The sequence below is a fragment of the Capra hircus genome, chromosome 8, assembly GCF_001704415.2.
Source record: "Capra hircus breed San Clemente chromosome 8, ASM170441v1, whole genome shotgun sequence".
NCBI lineage: Eukaryota > Metazoa > Chordata > Mammalia > Artiodactyla > Bovidae > Capra > Capra hircus.
In genome coordinates, this window is record NC_030815.1 from 111,942,044 (window position 1) to 111,964,403 (window position 22,360).

General features: G+C 55.3%; 1 protein-coding gene across 1 annotated transcript in view; it reads right to left on the reverse strand.

Annotated features, from left to right (window-relative positions):
• Positions 1 to 22,360, reverse strand: part of SNTG2 (syntrophin gamma 2) — an 88,333-nt gene that overhangs the window by 37,484 nt on the left and 28,489 nt on the right. The window contains exons 9-11 of the mRNA XM_018052790.1: positions 22,068 to 22,155; positions 19,974 to 20,065; positions 8,294 to 8,421 (exon numbers count right to left, since the gene is read on the reverse strand). Of these exons, the coding sequence (XP_017908279.1) occupies positions 8,294 to 8,421; positions 19,974 to 20,065; positions 22,068 to 22,155 (308 nt within the window). The remainder of the gene's footprint in view (positions 1 to 8,293; positions 8,422 to 19,973; positions 20,066 to 22,067; positions 22,156 to 22,360) is intronic.

Below are 22,360 nucleotides of genomic sequence, written 5' to 3' on the forward strand. Positions count from 1 at the left end.
AAACCCTCTCATGCTAGAAAACAGTCAACACAGCAGTTGTTTCTAGTTTGAAAAAGGGCTTCAGCAAACACCCGGGCACCGGGTGTAGACAGTCGGCTCTCTGAGGAAAAGGGGTGAGTTTTGAATCCCAGCATGCCCATGCTTCAGCTCCACGAGACAAGCAGACACCTAAGCTCTGGGAGCCCCGTCCACATGACGGACTTCAAAATGCCAACCGCACTAAAACGGGAATTCTGGGAGAGACACGTGGGATGACGAATGTGATTCCAGCAGACCCGCGGGTCCTATGCAAACGCTGCTGCTTGAGGAGGCTGTCTGCCAAGGAAAGCGGTGCAGTTAAAACTGCATGAGCAGAAACAGTGGCGGTGTTGGCATCGACGCTGAAGACAGACCCCAACACACCCGAAAAGTGTGGCAAGAAAACCTGCTTTCTGGCTTATTGCTATAGCAGTCATGCTGGGGTCCGTGGCACAAATCGTGTGCGTGCTCGCTCAAATGGAGAAGTCTCCCGATCAGCTCTGAGGTTCTGTCTGCTCAACGTTCAGCTCGAGCGGCATTCAGGCTCCCCTGCAAGTCCCTCCCCCTCCGCCGTCCGCAGGTGGGACCTGCCTCACGGTTCTACAGTCAAAGTATCAGCTCAGGATTCTCAGCATTTTAACCACATGGCCAAGGTCACGGTCAGAACTAGAAACTGCAGAGTACCCGCTGCTCAGGACTCAGCTGCTCTGTGAGGTCGCACATCAGCTCTTAAAGATCAGCAGTAAAACCTACACCCAGAGAAGACAGCGTGTTTGGGGCCTGAGTTCCCAGGGAGCAGCCAAGTTCAGGCAAGGGGAGGATGGGCCGTGCCCATGTGCTTTTGGAAAAGTCTACCCTTTCCAGGATTTCCTCACGCTTGGAGACAAAGTCTGATTTTCAAAGAGAAATCTAGGAAGACAGTTCCCTACTGTAGGGATTGAAGCGATACAGTTTCTGGCTAAGAAAAGAAATCTATTCCAGTAAGGTTCAACGTTCACGCAGCTTAACTTTTCAGATTGGGAAACAGCGAGTTCGACGTTGCGTCAGCTCTGCGCTTGGAGGGGGAGCGGTCTGGGTCTTCTCCTGCCCCTTCACAGCTCCTCCCCGCTTCTCCACAGACACCGCCAGCACGGGCTCTCCCGGGGGCACCCCCGTGTCCTGCCACTGCTCCCCGGTGCAGAAGCCAGCCCCCCCCACCGCCCCACGGACTCTCCCTCCATCCCTGCTGAGAAGCTCTGCACAAACACCTCTGCTAGGTCGGCTCCATGGCCACACAGCACAGATCGGTGATCTCACGGCCCTGGACACCTGTGTGGGTCCCACAGCAACAACCCCCCCGACACCTCCTTCAGCTGTGCCGGGGAACCCCAGCAGCACCCGACTTGACTGGCCATCAAAGCTTCGACATCGGAGAAAACGAACCCAGAGTTACAAAGCCTCTTTGTAACACGTTGTGTGGTCTTTCGTTTAAAGAACAAATACACTCGATATTCCAAGATGACCCTCGGGACTGCTGACCCAGGGTTCCCGGCCCACAGCCCCCCGGCCCCCGCCCCGGCCCGGCCCGTCCATCACACCCTGATGGTGTCCAGGGGAGGCGGCCCGGCCCATCCATTGTACCCTGATGGTGTCCAGGGGGAGAGGCCAGTCCCGTCCGTTATACCCTGATGGTGTCCAGGGGGAGCGGCCAGTCGAATACACTCGATATTCCAAGATGACCCGCGGGACCGCTGACCCAGGGTTCCCGGCCCACAGCCCCCCGGCCCCCGCCCTGGCCCGGCCCGTCCATTATACCCTGATGGTGTCCAGGGGAGACCAGCATCTCTGCTCTGAGGAACTTGAAGCCCTCGTGTCTGGAAGCAGAGAGCCTGGCATCTGTTTACTCGCATCGAGTTATGAAGATTCACTGGCCAAAATGAGAGGGAGAAAGTGTGCATACTCCTCAGAATTTGAAAAACATCTCCAAACTGTCACTCACACGTCACACTTCTCAAGCCTGCCTCTGTGGCGTGGGTGGTACTTTTTCACGGAAGCCAGAGGGAGATTTTCTACCTTTCCCACCACGCAGTGGCAGCTCCAAGGACGCACATGAAATATTAACAAAGACCCAATTTAAATGCAGGCGCCCTTCTCCGTGCACCAGTGTGTTTATTAAAAAACCACTGTTACTGGAAAATTCCGGCACCACCCCACCCAAGTTCACCAAATTCAGAAAAAAATAGATAGCTTCTCCTTCGTGCTGCCCCAAAGGCCAGCTTATCCGCCTGTCACCCTTGTCCTGAGCCCAGGGCTGAGTCCTTCGAGCCCCAGCCCGTCAGGGAGCAGGGGGCTGACCGATGGGGCAGCGGGTCCCAGCCAGATGGTGGGGCCCCTCCCGGGGTCCCGCTGAAGGAAAGGGAGGAAGACCACCTCATGGCCTCTCTCTGCTCTGACCTCAGGCCCTGCATTCCTGATGGACAGGAAGCTTCCAGAGGGCACGGACTCCCGGGTTTGCTCATCCTCTCCACCTCCCCACCCTGCCCCCCCAGCTAGCCAGCGCTGCACGGAGCAGGTGTGCAAGAGTATTTGTGAATTAATGCTGGAGAACACGCCTCTGGATGTGCAAGCCTCCCCCCTCCCCAAGCCCACGGCCCACGGACGCAGAACCTCTGTCCCCCAAGCCAGGGTGCAGCCTCTGAACACAGGTGCCTGAAGGGCTGCCCGCAGGTGCGGGGCGGTGGCGAGGTGGGTTGAGGGAGAGCCCGTGCCCAGCACACTTGGGCACGTGATTATAGGCACAGAACTGCATCCAGCACAGGCGGGAGAACCAGCTCTGTGTTTGCAAACGTGTGTGCAGAACCTGTCTCATCATCGTTCGTATGTTCCTAAATCCTTCCTAATTAACCACGCCTTTGAAAATTCCACTTTGCATAATGACTGAAATTAGTCTGAACAAAATTCAAAATACTGTAAATCAAGAAAAGAGAAATAATTCAGTATCATAAAGTATAACACATTCTGAAAGATTCATAGGTGGCTAAAAGCACGGGGACCTCTAAGTCTTGAAGCTTTCTTTTTACAGCTGTTTTGAATAGAACCTGTAGTTTGAGTCTATAGCTAAGGAAATTAGACACAAACACCACGTCTTTCTCTCCATCTTCTTTGTCTTTCCATCAGGATTTCTGTGTCCAGGAGGCACTTATCAGCCTTTGAGGGCTTTCAGTTCTATGAAGCAAACCTTTCAAACCCCTGGACACTTCCGTCCTAACAGGAGTGCCCGCTGACCCAGCGCAATATCCTAGCAGGGGCCACACCCAGTTCTACGCAGCGCCCCCTTCGATTTATCTACTAGGAAACCCTGAACTACTGGCCAAAAACACGAGCTTCCTGAAACAGCGTGGTCTGCACCGGGGAGTGAGTGCTCTGAACAATTCCCTCCATGAAAAACACACACTTTATCCACACTGCCCTCCAGCTTCCCCACTGTTAATTAGCCTTTATCTCTAAATTCAGATCCAGACTTTTAACTACTTAATCCATGTGGTTTTCATCTAAACGAAGAGCCTGTTAGACTCTGAAGCAGCCGCATAGACGTGTTTGTGAAACAGGCGAGTTTGTTGTCCGGCAACAGATTTACAGGTCACGATACTTTGTCCCTTTTCAACCTTCAATTTTATTTTCATAGTAAATTGATTTTTAAACATGGTTTCGTATTTATTCCACCAGAAGGTAACTGTTCAGCTCCAGCAGGCTCTCCTCCCCAGAGCCCCCTCTGCAGGATGGATGAAGCTGGCTGAGTATCCCCGTGGCCCATCACGACCTTGTCCTGAGGCAGGCCTTGCCCAGGCCCTGCCCCTAGAGCCCCCTACCTGCACCTGCCCGGATCAGGCAAGCTCAGCCACGAGCACAGGGGCCCACTCTCCAAGCCCCAGTGCAGAGCGGGCCCTGGGTTCCTGACCCTGCTATGAGCCCCAGCAGGACCCCACCCTGCAGAAGGCCCTCCTTCTGTGGAGACGCCTATAGCCCCCAGGATGCTGTTTCCTCGGCTCTGCTCCACCAAGTGCGCTGTGCTTTCAGGATTTCCCAAGTAAACAGGAGGGAGCTTGGCACGAGCGTTAAACATGAAGCCATCCTTTGCAAAGCAAACCAGGCGTCAGCGGGATCCTTCTGACTCCCAGCATTGCTGTTCACAGCGCACTCATCTGCAGTCTGTCCCAGTGTGGCTGCCGTAAAGCCCCTGGGTCCCATCCACGCTCCTTCCTCCGAAACAACGACCCTCCCCACACAGCTGAACAGGGTCTTACTGTCAGTGACAAGATGCCAGATCTCTGTTACTTTCACAAACACGGAAGACGGGGGACAAACAGAACCAACACTGTTTAATTCCCTCCCTCCTCCGTCCTTAGAAAGAGGAGCAAAGGGAGGGGCTCTCTGCCCTTCCCGAGGCCACCGTGAAGCGGGGGCCCAGGCAGGGCTCATCTGGGCAGAACCGCAGGAGCAGCTCCTTGGGCACCGAGTCCCCCAGAGCGGGCGGGCATGCAGACGCCGCGGGACTCGCTCAGACGGTCTCCCTGCTCCTATATCAGGCACTCCTCGCCCCACAAACCGCTAACCAACCCACAGCCGTCAGCACGTTTCTGAAGGAGTTTAAAAGCTCCGATAAACCCTGAGCTATTTCACGTTTTCCCCATGAAACGACCTTAGGACTAGAGGAGCACACCCGTGTCTCCCGCCCGCTGGGCCGCCAGGTGGGGCTCCCGAGCCGTGCAGGTCCCGAGGCCCCAAGAGCCCCACAGACGAAGCGGGATAAGAGCCGGTTCCCTCCAAACCCGCTCCTTCCTCCACACCACCTGCCCCCCCCCCCCGCCCGGGGGTAAAGCCATTGACCCAAGTCCAGAGGCCCAGGCTTCAGAGCATCTAAAGTCCCCTGCGTGTGGCTGGACCTACGACAGCCGTCTCTAAAGCACACGTTTCCCTTGTTCTTAAGGACGGCCCTCCCCTCAGCTTCTGAAATCCAGACAGAGTGGGCGCCTCGTTAGCCCAGGTCTCGGCACCTAAACGGGACTTGTCACGGGGACCACGTGAGAGCACACGCGACTGCAGAGCGAGGCGGAGAGCGTCTTCACCGGACAGATTCCTGATCCAAGGTTCCCGGGTCTGAACACGCGGGCACTCGGGCCGGGCTCCCAGCCTCCGAGCGCAGGCAGCTGAGCCCGGCTGCTCTGCGGGGCGCAGAGCCCTGTGCTGTTGCTGGGCTCTGCGAGCGCACAGTAAGTCCCCTACACACGAGCCTTCAGGATGCAGACCTCAGAGCCGTGGCCGTGCACCCCACCAGCGCCAGGCGGGGGTGGGCCTGCAGCTCTGCCCCTGTCTCCTGTTGCTGCGGGTCTGCCCCTGGCCCAGGCGCTCTCTCCCCCGTTCAGCAGATTCAGCTCCTGTGTGCCAGCCGAGGCATCTTACTGCTATACTTCTCCAGGCACTGAACCGCAAGATCAAAAACGCTCTCCTCGTTTTTGTGTGTTTGTTATGTGTTATTTGTGTGAAAAGTGCTATAAACACATCAGAGTACAGCACGATCTGGCCGGCTGTGTTAGCTGGGTGCCTAGGCTGACTCTGTTGGACTTACAGGAACAAATCAGACTTGCGAACTTGCTCTTGAAGTGGAACTTGCTCGTATGGAGGGGACTTACTGCAGTTAAGATCTGAAGTCATCTATCCTTAAATTAGGAAAAGTATCCAGCTGGCCCAATGTGGTCTCAAGTCCTTCCCATCGGGCTTGGAGGTCAGAGACAGGAAGTCAGGAGCTGAGGACAAGGGGTCACCTGCTGCTGCCTGAGAGGCGGGACACGCCGCCGGGACGCATACGGAGATGGGGACCCAGCCCCCAAACCCAAGGAACTGAATGCCACCCTCCGCCAGAGAGAACCTGGTCTCAGGCGAGAGCCCAGCCCGGCCCCACCCCAGGCCAGCCTGCAGAGACCCCAGCACGCGCGCCAGCTGGCCCGTGGGGACTGTGAGAAGATAAACGTGCACTTTGGAAGCTAAATTTGCACTAACCGTAGCAACAGAAAACGGATGAGAGCCTGCTTAGGAGTGTCCTGCTTTCCTCGCAGACGCCAGGCCCACTAGGAAGCACGCTTCTCTTCACACAGAGTCAGAGGAATGTGTTAGTGACTGCCTGGTAGCCAGAAGCACGAGCTGCTGCCCAGCGACCTGCGAGGCCGTGTGGCCGTGTCCCAGCGTCTGCACACGTGGTCTGGGAGTGCCGGGGCAGCCCTGCCTGTTCAGCGTCAGCGAACCTCCTACCCGAACGCTGTTCTGCTTCTGCGCCTGGCTTCCTTTCCATCCAGACTTTCTCCCCCAGATTCTCACAGAAGCACCTTTTGCTGTCTTGTGTGGTCAATGATTTGACCTTCATTAATGGTGACAGGACGCTTAAGCAAAAGCCTAGCTCCCACTGTGCCTAAGAACCTCCGACTCTAACCTCCTCCTGACAGCGAGCAGGTGCCAGAGGCCCTCTGGCCAGAGACACCCTTGCAGGCCCTGGGGGCAAAGTCATACCTGTTAAAACTAACTTTTATCATTTCCAAACAAATTTCAAACGTTAGGTTTAAATATGCATCTGCTTTTTATAGACTCTTTGGGAAAAAATTTCAGAAAACCAAGGAAACTCAACCATTTTTGGCCAAATAACTTTCAAAAGATGAGATGGTTGGATGGCATCACCGACTCAATGGACGTGAGTTTGGGCAGATTCCAGGAGCTGGTGATGGACACGGAGGCCTGGCGTGCTGTGGTCTGTGGGGTCGCAGAGTCGGACGCAACTGAGCGACTGAACTGAACTGAGCTTTCAGAAAAGGCGAACAGGCAGGAGATGGTGACACATTTTGGTCCTACAACTGGAACCCCAGGGTGCTGACCTCTGACCTGCTTATCCCACTTATTTTTATCCACTCAAAGGCTCTCCTCCAAATCCTTCCCAGGCTGTAGTCGGGAGCCTTTGATTTTAAAAAGCATTTGGTTTAGGGTTTGCAACTTCTAAACTGTCTTTGTAGGTCTTGCAGCTAGGGTCCCCAGGAGCCACAGAACTAACTCAGGCTGCTTCGGGCAGCATGCCCGTCCTCTCCTCCCCTCAAGGTGGGGCCGGAGGGTCACAGGTCCGCTCAGCCTCCAGACGCCACTTTAGTACTGCTGTGTGTCTGACAAACACACCGCAACAGGCAGAGTTTCAGTCACTTTACTTTGTGTACCTTCCTGCCCATGTAAGAGTCAGCAGAGCTAGGAAGATGTGTTTGCTTCTGTCAAGGGCTCCCCGGAGGCTCAGCTGGTAAAGAACCCGCCTTCAGGCAGGAGACGTGGGTTCTATCCCTGGGTTGGGAAGACCCCCTGCAGGAGGGCATGGCAACCCACTCCAGTGTTCTTGCCTGGAGAATCCCACGGACAGAGGAGCCTGGCGGGCTACAGTCCACGGGGTCACAAAGAGTCGGACGCAACTTAATGATAAAACAACAAGCTTTCTTAAAACCACAGGGAAGCCTCTGGTTTGCTGTTGGCAGAGACAGCACATCTCAGGCCCAGGAGGGGCGTGTGGCTGACTCAGGGGGTGGGGGGCCTTCCTCCTGCAGAAGCCTTGTGTTTACCTAAAAGCGGCCATGGCAGGCAGGTGTGCTTCATCAAGGAAAGCCCTGCTTCCAAACCTCAAGCTCTCTTCCTGTGCTCACACAGCCTCTACTCACCTTCTTAAGAAAGAAAGCAAACGCACCAACCACTGGGCTCTCAGCCTCCCTGATGCAGTCACCCACAGGTGACACACTGCTCTCGCTCAGTGGGGAACACGATAGCTTTTCCCCAAAACAGTGACGGACACCCAGCCCTTAATGATGAAACCGAAGTTACTTCATCAACCAGGCTCACAGGCTAGTGAGCATCCGCTGAACGGAGGTCTGGTCTAGCCTTCTCATTTTATTAGCGAAGGAAACGAGGCCCAGAGGGCTGCTGAGGACTTTTCTGGAACTGGATCCACCTTGGATGAGAGCACAGTCTTACATTCGGCCTAATTCTGTTCGCCTTTGAAACTGGAAATATGACTTCTTCTGCTAATGACCACATCTCAGAGGAGGGAACAGCAACAGTCACTGCTAGACAGACCCACTCCTGACAAGTCGGTTCCTGCTCTGATAGCGTTTGACCATCACGATGATGGTTACTGCTTCTGCAAACGCTGAATCCACCTGGCGACAAGGACATGCACCTCTGGGTTTATCGGCGCGTCCCACTCCAGACCTCGGTCACACACCTGAACGTGTCCGCTCCAGCTCTGCACCTTGAGACTCGGGCCATGGACAGAGGAAGTGACAGGGCGTCTAGCCAGCGCTTCTCGTATTTTGGTTCATTAGCTACAGGCGAGGAAGGCGAGGACGGAGCCTGTGCAGAACAGACGAGAATCAAGGGTCACAGGATCAGTCGAGAGCACCAAAAACAGGGGGGCTGACAGGCCCCGACAGCACGTCTGCAAACTCAGGTCTAACTCGTCTCGGCAGCAGCAAGAGTGTGTGCACGCTCAGAGCTCTGGGAAGAAACAAGTGCCCTTCTAGGTCAAAGTAAACTATATTCTTCATCTATTTTTTAAACAAAATACCGCACCAAAGAGAGACAAGTCACAGGGAAGAGGCTGGGGGCAGAGACTGGCTTTGGGAGGAATTGGGGCCCTGAGGAAGGCTGTGAGTCAGACAGGCTATGAGCTGCCTCCCCCAGCCGAAAGGTCAAATCATAGTGGGATTCATACACATTAATGCTGCCAAGATGCTAACAGGTGGTCACAAGCCCAGTTCATTAGCTAATGGCAAAGCTCACAGTGTCTGTCCAAAAGGAGCGGGGGTGGGTGCGGGCGTGGGTCCGGGCGTGGGTCCTGAGGGTAAGGGGAGTCAGAATTCATTCTTAGGTGGATAAGAAGTTCAGGGTCCCGAAGAGAGGAGAGGGATCGGGGCTCTCAAGGGGAAGAAAGGACAAGCTTTCTTTCCTACATTCCTCAGCCTCAAAGTAAAGTGAAGTCGCCCCGTTGTGTCCAACTCTTTGCAACCCCATGGACTGTAGCCTACCAGGTTCCTCAGTCCATGGAGTTTTCCAGGCAAGAGTACTGGAGTGTGTTGCCATTTCCTTAACCAGGGGATCTTCCCGACCCAGGAATCGAACCCGGGTCTCCTGCACTGCTATCAGATGCTTTACCGTCTGAGCCACCAGGGAAGCCTTAGCCACTTAAGACGTTTTTTTTCTTTAAGCCCAGAGCTGATGCTACACAACAAAACAACTCATCTTAAACTCTGTACGACGGCCGTCCAACAGCAACATGTCCTGTTTCAGACACGGTTCTCCTTCTTAAGAGCCGACTGCCGCTGTCATCTTAACATGAAAATTGTGGGAGTGGGTCTGGTAAGATCTTTACAACCGCGAGACCCTCTTTTGATTTATTGTGATAACCAACTGGAAAAGTAACAGCTCCCTTGCTAAGCCTAGCGAGGGGTCACTCTCCATCCCTCTTCCGATGTCTGGGCCTGGGGGAGATTTCTCTGTCCCTTGTTACACTTTAATAAAACTCCGCTACACAAAAGGCTCTCAAGTGATCAAGCCTGGTCCCTGGTCCCGAAAATAAATCTTCAGAGATCACGAATCCCAACTTCGTTCACCATAAGCTATCAGGAAGATGCTCGAAAGGCTGAATGAAGCCACGCAAACAGCCACGTTCCGAGATGTGACGCCCACACGTGCCCAGTGAGCCGCAGGGTCAGAGACGGTCTGTCCTGGGTCCTGTGGGCAGAGCCAGCGGCATCCCTCCCCCAGCAGGGAACAGCTGCGGTCCTGTCTGCCTCCCTCTCCAGAAGCATCCTCGCAGCAGCTGTGGCTTCTGGTGACAAAGGCAGGGGTCCCGGCTCAGGGACAGGCGGACAGAACACGGCTCATCCCCAGGGCACAGCAAAGCCACTAACCAGGGTGGCGATCCCAGACCCACCCGGAGTGGCAGGGAGGCCCCGCCTGACCCCGCCTGTACTTACACGACGCCCGACCTGCTCAGCACACAGGGACACTATCGCAGGGGCCGCAGGCGGCAAGGGTGGGGCTGGGGCAGTGCCCTTACACGACGGCCGACCTGCTCAGGTCATGGGGACACTAGCGCAGGGGCTGCTGGCGGCAAGGGTGGGGCTGGGGCAGTGCCCTTACACGACGGCTGACCTGCTCAGGACATGGGGACACTAGTGCAGGGGCTGCTGGCGGCAAGGGTGGGGCTGGGGCAGTGCCCTTACACGACGGCCGATCTGCTCAGGACATGGGGACACTAGCGCTCGATGGAGCCGCTCCCCCGGGCCCTGCTTTGCTGCACAGGGGACTCGGCTCTACACTCTGCAACAATCTGATCCAGAAAAGAATTCGGTGAAGAACAGACACAGGTACACATAACTGAATCACTTTGCTGTGCACCTGAAACTCTCCCAGCATGGCTAATCAATTCTACTCCAAAACAAAAGGCCAGCAAGCTGTATACGGGGATGACTCCTTTCAGGCCAAACTCCGCCTGAGCGTTCAACCATCTCGGGCCGAACAGCTGACACTCCCGGGTAACACCCAGCAGGTCCCATCCCGGGGCCTTATTTGGACAAAGTCTTTCCGGGTTTGATTAGACTAATGGTATTGCGATGGGGGGGCTTCCCAGGTGACTCAGTGGGTGGAGGACCCGCCTGCAATGCTGGAGGCACAGTAGACCTGGGTTCAGTCCCTGGGTCGGGAAGGTTCTCTGGAGGAGGGCGTGGCAACCCACTCCAGGATTCTTGCCTGGAGAACCCCACGGACAGAGGAGCCTGGCGGGCTACGGTCCACGGGGTTGCAAAGGTCCCAAAGTCAGACACAGCTGAGCAACTGAGCACATGCGTGTGGACACACTCTGATACGAGCCTGACACGATGGCCTCAATCCTTACCCGAGGACACTCTGATACGAGTCTACCCTGGACTGTCCGGGCGCCCTGACACGATGGCCTCAATCCTTACCCGAGGACACTCTGATACGAGTCTACCCTGGACTGTCCGGGCGCCCTGACACGATGGCCTCAATCCTTACCCGAGGACACTCTGATACGAGTCTACCCTGGACTGTCCGGGCGCCCTGACACGATGGCTTCAATCCTTACCCGAGGGACACAGGCAGAACCCGGACAGGGGAGCGGGGGCCTTGTGAAGCTGGAGCTGTACCCGGGAGCCACGCGGCCACCGGCCAGGATGCAGGGCCACCAGGGCCGGGAGGGGCAGGAAGACCCTCCTCTGTGGCCTCTGGAGACGCTGCTTGGATTCCCAGCAAATAGAGGCTGAGTGCACGTGTCCTCCAAACGTTCTTCACTTACGTTTAAGTCCTCAGCCAGTAGCTCAAAAGCAAAGGCACCGTAAGATCAGAGGTGTGAGGCAGACTTCATGAATCGTCAGTGACGGCCCTCTTTCTGCTTTACGTGCTGAAATCTGGTGATGTACCTGCTTTCGGTGTCTCGTGAGCGCAGCACTGGAAAGCGTCAGGTTTATCCCTTTGCTACGGATTTCACACTGGCTTTACTGGGACGCCCCTCTGCCTGCATGAACTGCTGCTGCCGTGTAAGAAATGGTTGTGATTTGTCATGCACTGGGGCATGTCTTCAGCCACCAGTTTTCACTGAATTTTATCATGGCTAGTTGCATTCACACACTATGTTTATGGTGTAAGAGTTCATTAAGACCCATGTTTTTGTGCATTTTCTTTGAGGGTGGTTTGCTCTTCTCACTGATTCAAACTTGTGACACAAACATGCATCAATATTCAATTATTAGAATAACCCTGCAAAACCACCACTTAAAGATGTTGTAATGGGGACTTTCCTGGAGTTCCAGTGGCTAGGACTTTGCTTCCACCGCAGAGGGTGCTGGTTTAATCCCTGGTCGGGGAGATAGGATCTCATATGCCTCATGGCCAAAAAACCAAAACACAAAACAGAAGCCAATACTGCAACAAATTCAACAAAGGCTTTAAAAATGGTCCATACTTAAAAAAAAATTAAAATGTCATAATGAATTCCAGTATAGAGTAACCAACATTCAAATAAGCATAGGAATATAGTTATTTTATAAAATCACTTTCAATCTACTTTTTAAAATGTAGGATAGAAAGCAATTTCCCACTAAGAAAAGCAACGTTTTCCTTTACAAAATCAGGTGGCATTTCATGACTCATTGAGCACATTTGGCATCAGACTATATATAGGAGGCTTTCTGTTTCCTCTGCCTTGGAACGCTTCTCACTTACAGGCAACTGACAAGCCGTTTCATGTCAGATTTTACTGATGCTTCCTTTAGAAAAATACTTTGTATAATCCCAAGAACCATGAAGCTAAAGGAAGACACCGGGTGTCTGCAGATCAGTGGGTTTTCAGTGATGCTCAACAGCCTCCTAGACGGAGGGTCTGGTGGGAAAGAAGGGGGAGCCCGTCTGGGGTCAGCTCTGAGCTCCCTCTAGAGGCGGGTCAGGGATGAGGGAGAGGGGGAGCCCGTCTGGGGTCAGCTCTGAGCTCCCTCCAGAGGAGGGTCCAGGGATGAGGGGGAGCCCGTCTGGGGTCAGCTCTGAGCTCCCTCCAGAGGAGGGTCCAGGGATGAGGGGGAGCCCGTCTGGGGTCAGCTCCGAGCTCCCTCCAGAGGAGGGTCCAGGGATGAGGGGGAGCCCGTCTGGGGTCAGCTCTGAGCTCCCTCTAGAGGCGGGTCAGGGATGAGGGAGAGGGGGAGCCCGTCTGGGGTCAGCTCCGAGCTCCCTCCAGAGGAGGGTCCAGGGATGAGGGGGAGCCCGTCTGGGGTCAGCTCCGAGCTCCCTCCAGAGGAGGGTCCAGGGATGAGGGGGAGCCCGTCTGGGGTCAGCTCTGAGCTCCCTCTAGAGGCGGGTCAGGGATGAGGGAGAGGGGGAGCCCGTCTGGGGTCAGCCCCGAGCTCCCTCCAGAGGAGGGTCCAGGGATGAGGGGGAGCCCGTCTGGGGTCAGCTCTGAGCTCCCTCTAGAGGTAGGTCAGGGATGAGGGAGAGGGGGAGCCCGTCTGGGGTCAGCTCCAAGCTCTCCCCATCCCTGGACCCGCATCGGCCGCAGGACACAAGCTGCCTGCCCGCTGCAGCTCCGAGCCTGGGTCTAGGGGAAACGGTGGCAACACCAGCCTGGAGCTCTGCCTCCTGATGGCCACCAGAGAAGAGGGCCCAGACAGACCTCTAGGAGCTGTGGTCACGGATTAGGCCACTCCAGTGCTGGGCAGGCTAAAACTCTGTGAGCCAGTCCATGTCATCAGAGGACAGCTCATAGCCTGCAGGACCTAGAGCATCATGAGTCTAACTTCTGCCCCAGATGGGACATCAGCTTAGGGGTGGAGAAATGAGGAGGCTGCTCCCCAAGCTGGGGGGAGCGCCCTGGGCTGCACCTGTCAGCTCCCCTGACCCCTGACACAGCTGAGGGTACTCAGGTGCTCCGCCACCATCTCCTGCCACACACCACCCAAGAAGCCGATTTCAGAGAAGGTGGGGACAAAACACGCTTCCTTCTGATTTATGATGCTGTCACAGGTGGAGGGGATAAGGAACCAAGGGCCATCCGGGTTCTGAAACATTCGACCGTGACCCACCAGCCCGTGGAGCAGCGACTCTGAGACGCCTTGGTGTCTCTGAGCTGGAGAGCCTGAGTGGAGGTGCAGTGGCACTCTGACATGGGCCTCCTAGGACAGCAGCTCACCTGTCTCTCAGGACCCTGAGCAGGATGGGAGGTGCCCTGGGCAACTTACTGCCCGAGAGGACCAAGCTGCACAGGGGAGGAGACAAGGAGGAACTCCACGGGGTGAGTGTCAGCCAAGGATGCTGCCTTAAAGCCACGATCTCGCCATCCCTGAATCACGAATACGAGCTGGGAACGAGCGTGGGCAGGCCTCCCTGTTCCCAGGCGCTCCACCTGTGCACCCCGCAATCACACCATCCCTGAATCACGAATACAGGCTGGGAACGAGCATGGGCAGGCCTCCCTGTTCCCCAGCGCTCCATCTGTGCACCCCGCGATCACACCACCCCTGAATCACGAATACAAGCTGGGAACGAGCGTGGGCAGGCCTCGTGCTCCCCAGCCCTCCACCTGTGCACCCCCTGCCCCACACCTGTCTCATTTCTTGGGGCTGGTATGTGTCTTTAAATCACCTTTTCCAAGAAAAATGTTCAGTGTTTTAAAACTTGATGTTCAAATAAGAGACTTGAAGCCAATTTTTCACGTATTCCTGTCTTCTTTGAATGGCTGGGGTCTTTCCACTTTACTCTTTTATTTCAACTGAACTATATTGATGTAAATTACACGTAATGACAGGTACTGATTTAAGTGCAGTGTGATGAATTCTGACAAATGTAAACACCTTGTGCAACCAAGCCCCAAATTATCACACAGAACAATCCCGCCCCAGCCACACAGCCCTCCCCCTGCGTCTGTGGCTGTGTCTCTTCCAGCACAGACTGTCTCGGGTGTGACTTCCATTACCACAGGTATCTCTGGCTCTTCCAGAACTTCTATGTGCAGAATCGTACAGAAGGTACTTGTGTGTGTAGCTTCATTCTCTCAGCAGGAAGTCAGTGACAGGATCTCCGTGTCTGTGTATTTCAGCAGAAGCTGGGAAAGATTACGGACAGGAGGTGAAGGGAGCAACAGAGGATGAGATGCTGAAAGGCATCACCAACGCAGTGGACATGAGTTTGAGCAGACTCTGGGAGGTAGTGAAGGACAGGGAAGCTGGTGTGCTGCAGTCCATGGGGTCACAAAGACTTGGATACGACTGAGCAACTGGATAACAGCAGCAGACTGTTCATTGTCTTCGCTGAGTGGTATGCTCCTGTGTGTGTGCCAGCATTTCTCCCTTCGTTCACCTGTTGAGGGAGATCTGAGTCATTTCCAGTTTCGTAAAAAGATAAACAAAGGTGCTGTGCTGTCGGCTAAATCTGGGCGCCCAGTGTGCACGCCCGGGTGAGCTCCGCTTCTCCTGACTCATCACCCTTCTTTCGTTTGATCACACATTTGAGGCTCTCCATGTTGTTCTCTATGACGTCACAGACACCAGGATGGCAGGACGTCCACGCTCGTGATCCTCTCGGGTTTTGTTAAATATCTAGAAGGCCCAGAAGAATACAAGACTCCCTTTCCTGTGTAGCGTGCTGTCAGTGATCAACATAAACAGTCGCTCCCCCTGGAATCCTGAACCCGCTCACCTCGTACATTCGAGTTTTCCCCGATGACTCTCAGAACTGCAATGCATTCACAGGTGACTCCTGGTGCTGGAGGTGAGTTTGTCAGGAAGACGCTTTTTCAAGACAAATGCCACATGCAGAGAAACCACGCCACTCATGACAGCCTCCTGCAGGCTTCTGGCTTTGCATCACTCAAGCAGAGAAACATCCATCTTGGAGGCAGGTGTGGAGTGGAGACATGACCCTGGTGACCTCAGAGGGACGGGCCCAGCTTCCAGCCCAGAGGCCCCAGTGCCACCTGCCTCCTCAAGTCTCAGGGGCTATGGGGTCGCACGTGAGATGGGCAGGAAAGGCGTCCCTGCCTTGGGAAGAGCTTCCCTAGCACCCCTCTGTCACTCCCTTCCTAAACGGCTCTGGAGTCAGTAAGAAAGGAGATGGCCCTCCCTGCACCCAGAGGCCACCCTGGACTGCTGCTCTGGGAGGGTCAGCCCCAGGACACATGCCAGCCTTTCCTGAGGAGCCACCGGGACCACCCAGAACCCAGAGTCCATGCCAGACGAGCGCCCAGTGGAAGGCATGTTTCGTATCGTAACAGTCTCAGGGGCTATGAATCCATCTCCCCAGCCAGTCACCGCGCTGCTGGGGGAAGTCTTCCACACATGAGGACACGGGGCATCTCACGGAAAATCTCTGGGGAGCGGCCCTCACAGCAGACTGTCTCCCAGGGATGGGCTGGGAGCCTGGGACGCCTGCAGCCTCCAGACTGGCTGCGAAGCTGGCGCCCACTGATGTGGGGGGGTGGGAGAAGAAACAGATGTCAGGCGCCAGAGCACAGCTTCGGGCGTGATGGGGTACCCTGCTCATGTTGGGAGTTGGAGGAGCCACCTGAGGCCACAGGGGGCAGTGGGAGATGGCGGGTCCTGGAGATAGGAGGGGCGCAGCCCTATTGCCAACTGGGCCCCGGGCACTCGACAGTCCCCAGCTGAGTGCCCAGGCGCCCAGAACAGACTGGTGGACTTACACCCTAAGTCTAAGGATGATGGTGCCCAGGGCCCCAGCCCTGGGCGGCAGAGTGAGTGCCTCTCGGGCCAGCAAGTGGGGGCTTGCGGGAGGGAAGCACTCTGGGGCCTCTGCAAGGAGATGTGGGAGCTCCTTAGGGAGGAAGAGCCTCGATCTGCTACTGTCCCCGGGAGGTCCCAAGGCTGGTGCAGCCGGGCCGTGGCCCCGATACAGCGGCTGGGCCTCCACAGGCTTGGTGGGCATCAGTCCTGAGCTGCGCCGTGTTTGCTCCCGACTGTGGTAATGTCCCTCGTAGACGGGAAGCCGTGCCTCGGGCCCTGGGGGCTTGAGAGGCATCCATTTCTTCCCAATTCTGCTTTAAATAGGCCCAGAACTAAAATACTTCTGAAACGGAGCTTCAGTTTTCACTGCATTTCCAGGGCTAATTTTCTTTGAAAACCTCCTGTCCAGATGGACTGGCAGCAATTAAACTCGTCTGACTCTCAGGGGCCCAGCCCTTCCTGGACAGCTAGACTGCCCTCCATGACCCCAGCAGAACATTGCGTGTGGACACGGCAGCCCAGGAAACTCGCGCGGCAGCAGGCTCTGTGTGTCTCTGTGAGCCGGCCGAGGGCAGGTCACAGGTCACGGGGACCGCAGCAGGCTCTGTGTGTCTCTGTGAGCCGTCCGAGGGCAGGTCACAGGTCACGGGGACCGCAGCAGGCTCTGTGTGTCTCTGTGAGCCAGCCGAGGGCAGGTCACAGGTCACGGGACAAGTGCATCTCAGTAAGGTGACTTGTGGAGACAGGCAGGTTCGCACAGATGTTCACATAGTGCCCTACCTTAATCAAGCGTGTTTCTCACTAAAATACTTTGCTTCCTCCAAAGAGCATCTCTTAAAGGCTCAATTAGACATCAAATATTAGTTATTATTGAGGGAGAAGGGTCGCTGTCAAATCCTTTTCTGCAGCTGAACTAAGACACACGTCTTAGGAAGGAGACAGCAGCGCTGCACTGTGTGGTCTCTGGATGCCACGAGAGCATGTAAATAATTTTCTTATTTGAATTTGATGTATTTTTAGTGGAAATGTCTACTTTGCTATTTTACCAAAATTAATTCATTTCCTGAAGATGGCTGAGTATCTAAATTAAGTCGTATACATTTTTAAGTGTTACAGTAATACAATAATTTAAAAGCAGATCAACACATCTGATAGCAGATTACTGTTATATTCTTCTAATTGAAATCATTATTAGAATTATCATATAGCATTATCATAATAATGAGAAGGAGTCATTATTATGATGATAAGATTAAAAACATCTCATGAAACATGAATGGTGGAGTAAAAACAGGGCGCGATTCTTAGACTCTTCTTCGGGAGGTTGTCTGGAAGACAAGTGAAGTCTTTACAGCTACTGGAATCTACTCAAAACAAAGGTCAATAAACTGCCAAAGGGTATGATGAAAATAACGGAGGAGTGTGCAAATACTATTTTTAGAAACACACGGTATCTTTACACAGGACTGGGGGCTTCAGAGATGACGCAACGCCCTGGCATGACCCGATGCCCCGCCAAGCTGAGGCAGTAACGTGAGCAGAGGTGCCTCACTTCCCGGGCCAAGGCTGTTGGGAGCAGAAGCGGCTGGTGGGAAACGCAACAGAGGAATCACGCGAACGGAAAGTGGCTCCCGAGCTGCACGAGAGGAAAGCCCCCGCTGGGCTGCACCTGCCAGCCCAACTCAAGCGGCTGCGTTCCTCTCCACGACTTCCCTCCCTTAATCTCCACATGCTTCTGGGGTCACTCGTGTCTTCCCTCCTGAAATGTGGCCTTTAGAGATTCTCCTAGTGAAAGCCTGTTGGTGATGGACTCTTTCAGATCCTCTTCCTAAGAGCAAGCCTTTATTTTAACTTGTTCTGGAAATACATTTCTGCAAGGAATGCAAAGATAGACCAATAGTGATGGCTCTTCTCTCCACGATTTTGAAAATACTACTTACTGGGCTGCTTTGCGGCTTCCATTGTCACTGTCGAGAAATACGTTGTTAATGAGTGTCAGTCTTCATAAGTGACCTGTTTTTGCTGGTGGATTTTAAGATCGATTTTCAGTCACAAAGTCAGAGGCGAGCACGACTCTACACGAAGCTCAAACACAGGTAAGATGAATCTACAGCAACTGGGATCTAAAGAATGGTCATCTTTTGACGGGGGTGTAGTGCGAGATTCCCCGCTCCAGTGCTCTTGCCTGGAAAATCCCATGGACGGAGGAGCCTGGTGGGCTGCAGTCCATGGGGTCGCTTAGAGTCAGACACGACTGAGCGACTTCACTTTCACTTTTCACTTTCATGCATTGGAGAAGGAAATGGCAGTGTTCCTTCTTGGAGAAGGAACTCCAGTGTTCTTGCCTGGAGAATCCCAGGGACGGGGGAGCCAGGTGGGCTGCCGTCTATGGGGTCACACAGAGTCGGACACGACTGAAGCGACTTAGCAGCAGCAGCAACAGCAGCAGTGTGAGATTCTGGTGACGTGCTATATTCTGACCACGGTGCTATAACATTTATTGAGCTGTTATTTCAAAGTTGTCTGCTTCTCAGCATGTGCCTTATGTTTCAGTTAAACCATGAAATATCATTCTATCGTTCACGCATTCATTATCTCTGCCTGGGAGACCAGCCTCCTTTCCATCTAGAAGACTCAAGTCGTTGTTTAACGTATATGTTTAACATTTTAAAATGTATTTCATTTTAATTGCTTTTTCTTTTTGCATCTGCTCTCCATCTGCAGCCACTGTTTACAGGCTTCTTATGTGCTTCCTTACAATTTCTGCGAAATTCCGTTTCCATTTTGGGCTTCAATATACTGTTCCTGTACACGCCTGAGTCATTCAGTTCTTTGCAATGACCCTAGTCTTTTGCGTTCATTTTCTGAAAAGCTTAACTTAGAAAATCAGCCATTTATCATCATAAATTCTTTGTCCTCTAATTTTAGCTCTTTATTCATCTGCCACAGGTGTACTGGCACCCTGAGCCCCTCAGAGGCCCAGGGCAGCACCCAAGCTCCAAGCACATCTGATGGAAGCGCCAGTCACTTCTCCGGAAAAAGGAAGCAGTTCTGGACGGTCAGGCCACGCAGGAGCAACCCCTCAGTGTTTCTTCTGTGAAGGGCGCACGAGCAGGGACAAACCACGGGGGCCAGGGCGGGGGGGGGGGGGGGGCGGGGGCGGGGCCGGGACGGAGCGCGAGGGTGGGGCGGGGTGGGGCGGGGTGGGGCGGGGTGGGGCGGGGTGGGGCGGGGTGGGGCGGGGCGGGGCGGGGCGGGGCGGGGCGGGGCGGGGCCGGGACAGAGCGCGTGAGGGTGTGGATGGGCCCGACAAGGTTCAGGTTCAGGTCTGGGTAGGCGGCACTGGTGTAACCTAGACTCCGCTCAGGTCACTGCTGTGCCCGAGACTCCACCTGTCGTAAACATTCGGCCGGGGTCTGGATGTGAACAAGGATGGACTTAGAACCCTACGCGGTGTGAGCCGTCCCTGGGCCTGGAAGAGAACACGGAGCCAGGCTCCTGCTCCCGGAGGCGGGGGGAGAGGCAGCAGCCGGGCGGAGAGCGGTTAACAATTCGGCTCCACGTGAGAACACAGGAAAGCTGTCACACACACAAGGCGACACCAGGAGTGTCTCGGGAACACACACAGTCTGGTTAAACAGGAGATAGGAGACGCGTGCTTACTGTGTTGCTGGAGGTTCCGCTCAGATGCAGACCGCTGTCGAAGAGGGGCGAGGAGGCCCCGCTGCCCGGCTGGCTGGATGGTCCCGGGGACCCTGTGAATGAACAGGCTGTACTGCAGACGGGGCTCCCGGGGCTTACCTGCAGGTCCACCCGGCGGGTCCCCAACAATCCCTGGGGGAAGCGGACTGGAACAGGATGGGCTTAGACCCCTAAGCCATGTGAGCCGTTCCCAGGTCTGGAGAGAACAGACTGGCCCCTGGGCTGCGAGCCAGCGCAGCCCTCACCGCGCCGCAGGGCCGCGTGTCTGGGGCCCTTGGGAAGCGCGGCGGGGGGCAAGCAGGTCAGCCTTTCCCCACCCCCAGGGAGACAGCGGCCTCCCCCGGCCCATCCCCAGCCCCAGCCCCCACGAACCTGCACTCCCCGTTGCTAGGATAACGATGCTAATTTCCTAAGTTATTCTTGACTTTCTGATAACTTGATATTCTTTCTTTGACACGTTTGATTATCTTTCACTGCAAGCTGCTTTAGTGAAAACTAGGAAGATAAGATGAGTTCGAGGAAAGTGATATTTGTAAAAAGAGGAAGCAGCTCTGGACTCAGCAGGGAGCCACGGCTGGGCCTGGAGCGCGGACCCGGGTGGACTGGGGGGCCAAGTCCGTCCCGAGCCCTCTGTCTGCTCTCAGCAAGTTCAGGGACAGAAAGGAGTCCCTGCGTACCCCCAGCCCGGTGGGCCTGTCCCCAAGCGTCCCCCACTGCCTGCCCCTGTGGCTCTGGGTGGTTGGGGGCAGCAGGGGCACAGTGAGACCAGTGCTCACTGCACGTGGACACAGGTGTGGACACGAGTCTCCGGCCACGTCAGCCCCGACCACATATCCAGATCCCTCACCAGATGCTAGACTGGGTGCCAGTGGCCCCAGGACCCAGGAGCCACCACACTCAGGCTTGCCCCTGCCCCCGCCCCCCACCCAGTGGGCAATCTCTGGAGAGAGCCAGGGGCCCCACCTCTCCTGTTCTCAGACACCACGGGAAGGGCCCCGCGGGTCCTGGAGGGCCAGAGCTGCTGCCTGCCTGAATCACAGGTCCTTTGTTTTCCTTTAGCTTGAAGAGTTTCAAGGCCAACATTAACCATCAAAAGCCAACTACTGGGGGATAAGTGATATTAGGCAAAAACTCCAGACCAGCTGGGAAGCCAAGTCTGACCGGCACATGGGTTTGTTTAATCAAACAAACTGCTTTAAAATCCAGACTTCCCACTTTCCTGGAAGGTGACAAAACCTGACTCTACGGGGTAAAGTCCCCGCGCGACAGGCACTGGCCGGAGCTGAGGGACTTCAGCAGGGGCCCCACACCACCCGCACCCCCACCCCACCGACGGGGCCGCGAGCACCGCTGTGCAGCTGCAGGGGAGCGGGACGCACACGGGTCCCTCCCGAGTCACCAGCGTCCGTGTCGCGGAGGACGGAGCTGACAGCCCGGCCACGATGCTGCAGTCACTCCTCCGAGAAACAAGCCCCTGGTGTGGTAGGTATTGATCACTGCCACCAGTTCACAGATGAGGGAATTTAGTGGCCAGTTCACAGATGAGGGAATTTAGTGGCCAGTTCACAGATGAGGGAATTTAGTGGATGTCATGCAGGTTACTTCTGCGATCTTGGTTTTCTTCCTGAAAAGTCAGGAGCCCGTTTGCAGGCTCGCCCTCAAAGCCCCTGGCACAGTTCAGGTGAAGCAGGTGCCCCATCACCCCGGTTCCCCTTCAGACACTAGACTGCACAGGCAGGGCTTCAGCGGGCTCGAGGGAACCCGATGAACTCACGGGTCTTCACACGAACGCATCCAGGCCGTCGAGGAGCAGCTCCAAGAGTGAGGCCGTCTTCTTTCACGCCCCCCTTACCATCCCACCCTAGGTTGTGCGGCCAGAAGACAAGTGTGGGCAGCCTGTCTGTCTATCCCTCTGGGATAACGGGACACACACAGCATCCTGACCGTGAGAATCCCTGCTTCTGAACAGGCTCAGGCGTGTTACACGGCAGGAAGTCGCAAGAGCAATAACACGTGAGGAGGAAGCTGTTGGCCCCCGTGAGGCCCCCCACTTACCTAATGGGAGCTTCAGAAACGACGGTGCTTCCCTGAGATACTCGACAGTGATGGTCACCTCATCGCCAGCATTTTTCAGGAGATGCACCTGTCAGTGTGACAAAGGACAGCCACTTCACCACTGCAGAGGGGCCACGGAAAGAAAGCCTGCATGCCCCCCAGGGCTTGCCGGGTGGCTCGGACGGGAGAGAATCCGCCTGCCACGCAGGAGACCTGAATTCTATCCCCGGGCTGGGAAGATCCCCTGGAGGAGGAAATGGCGAGCCACTCCAGTATTCTTGCCTGAAGAGTCC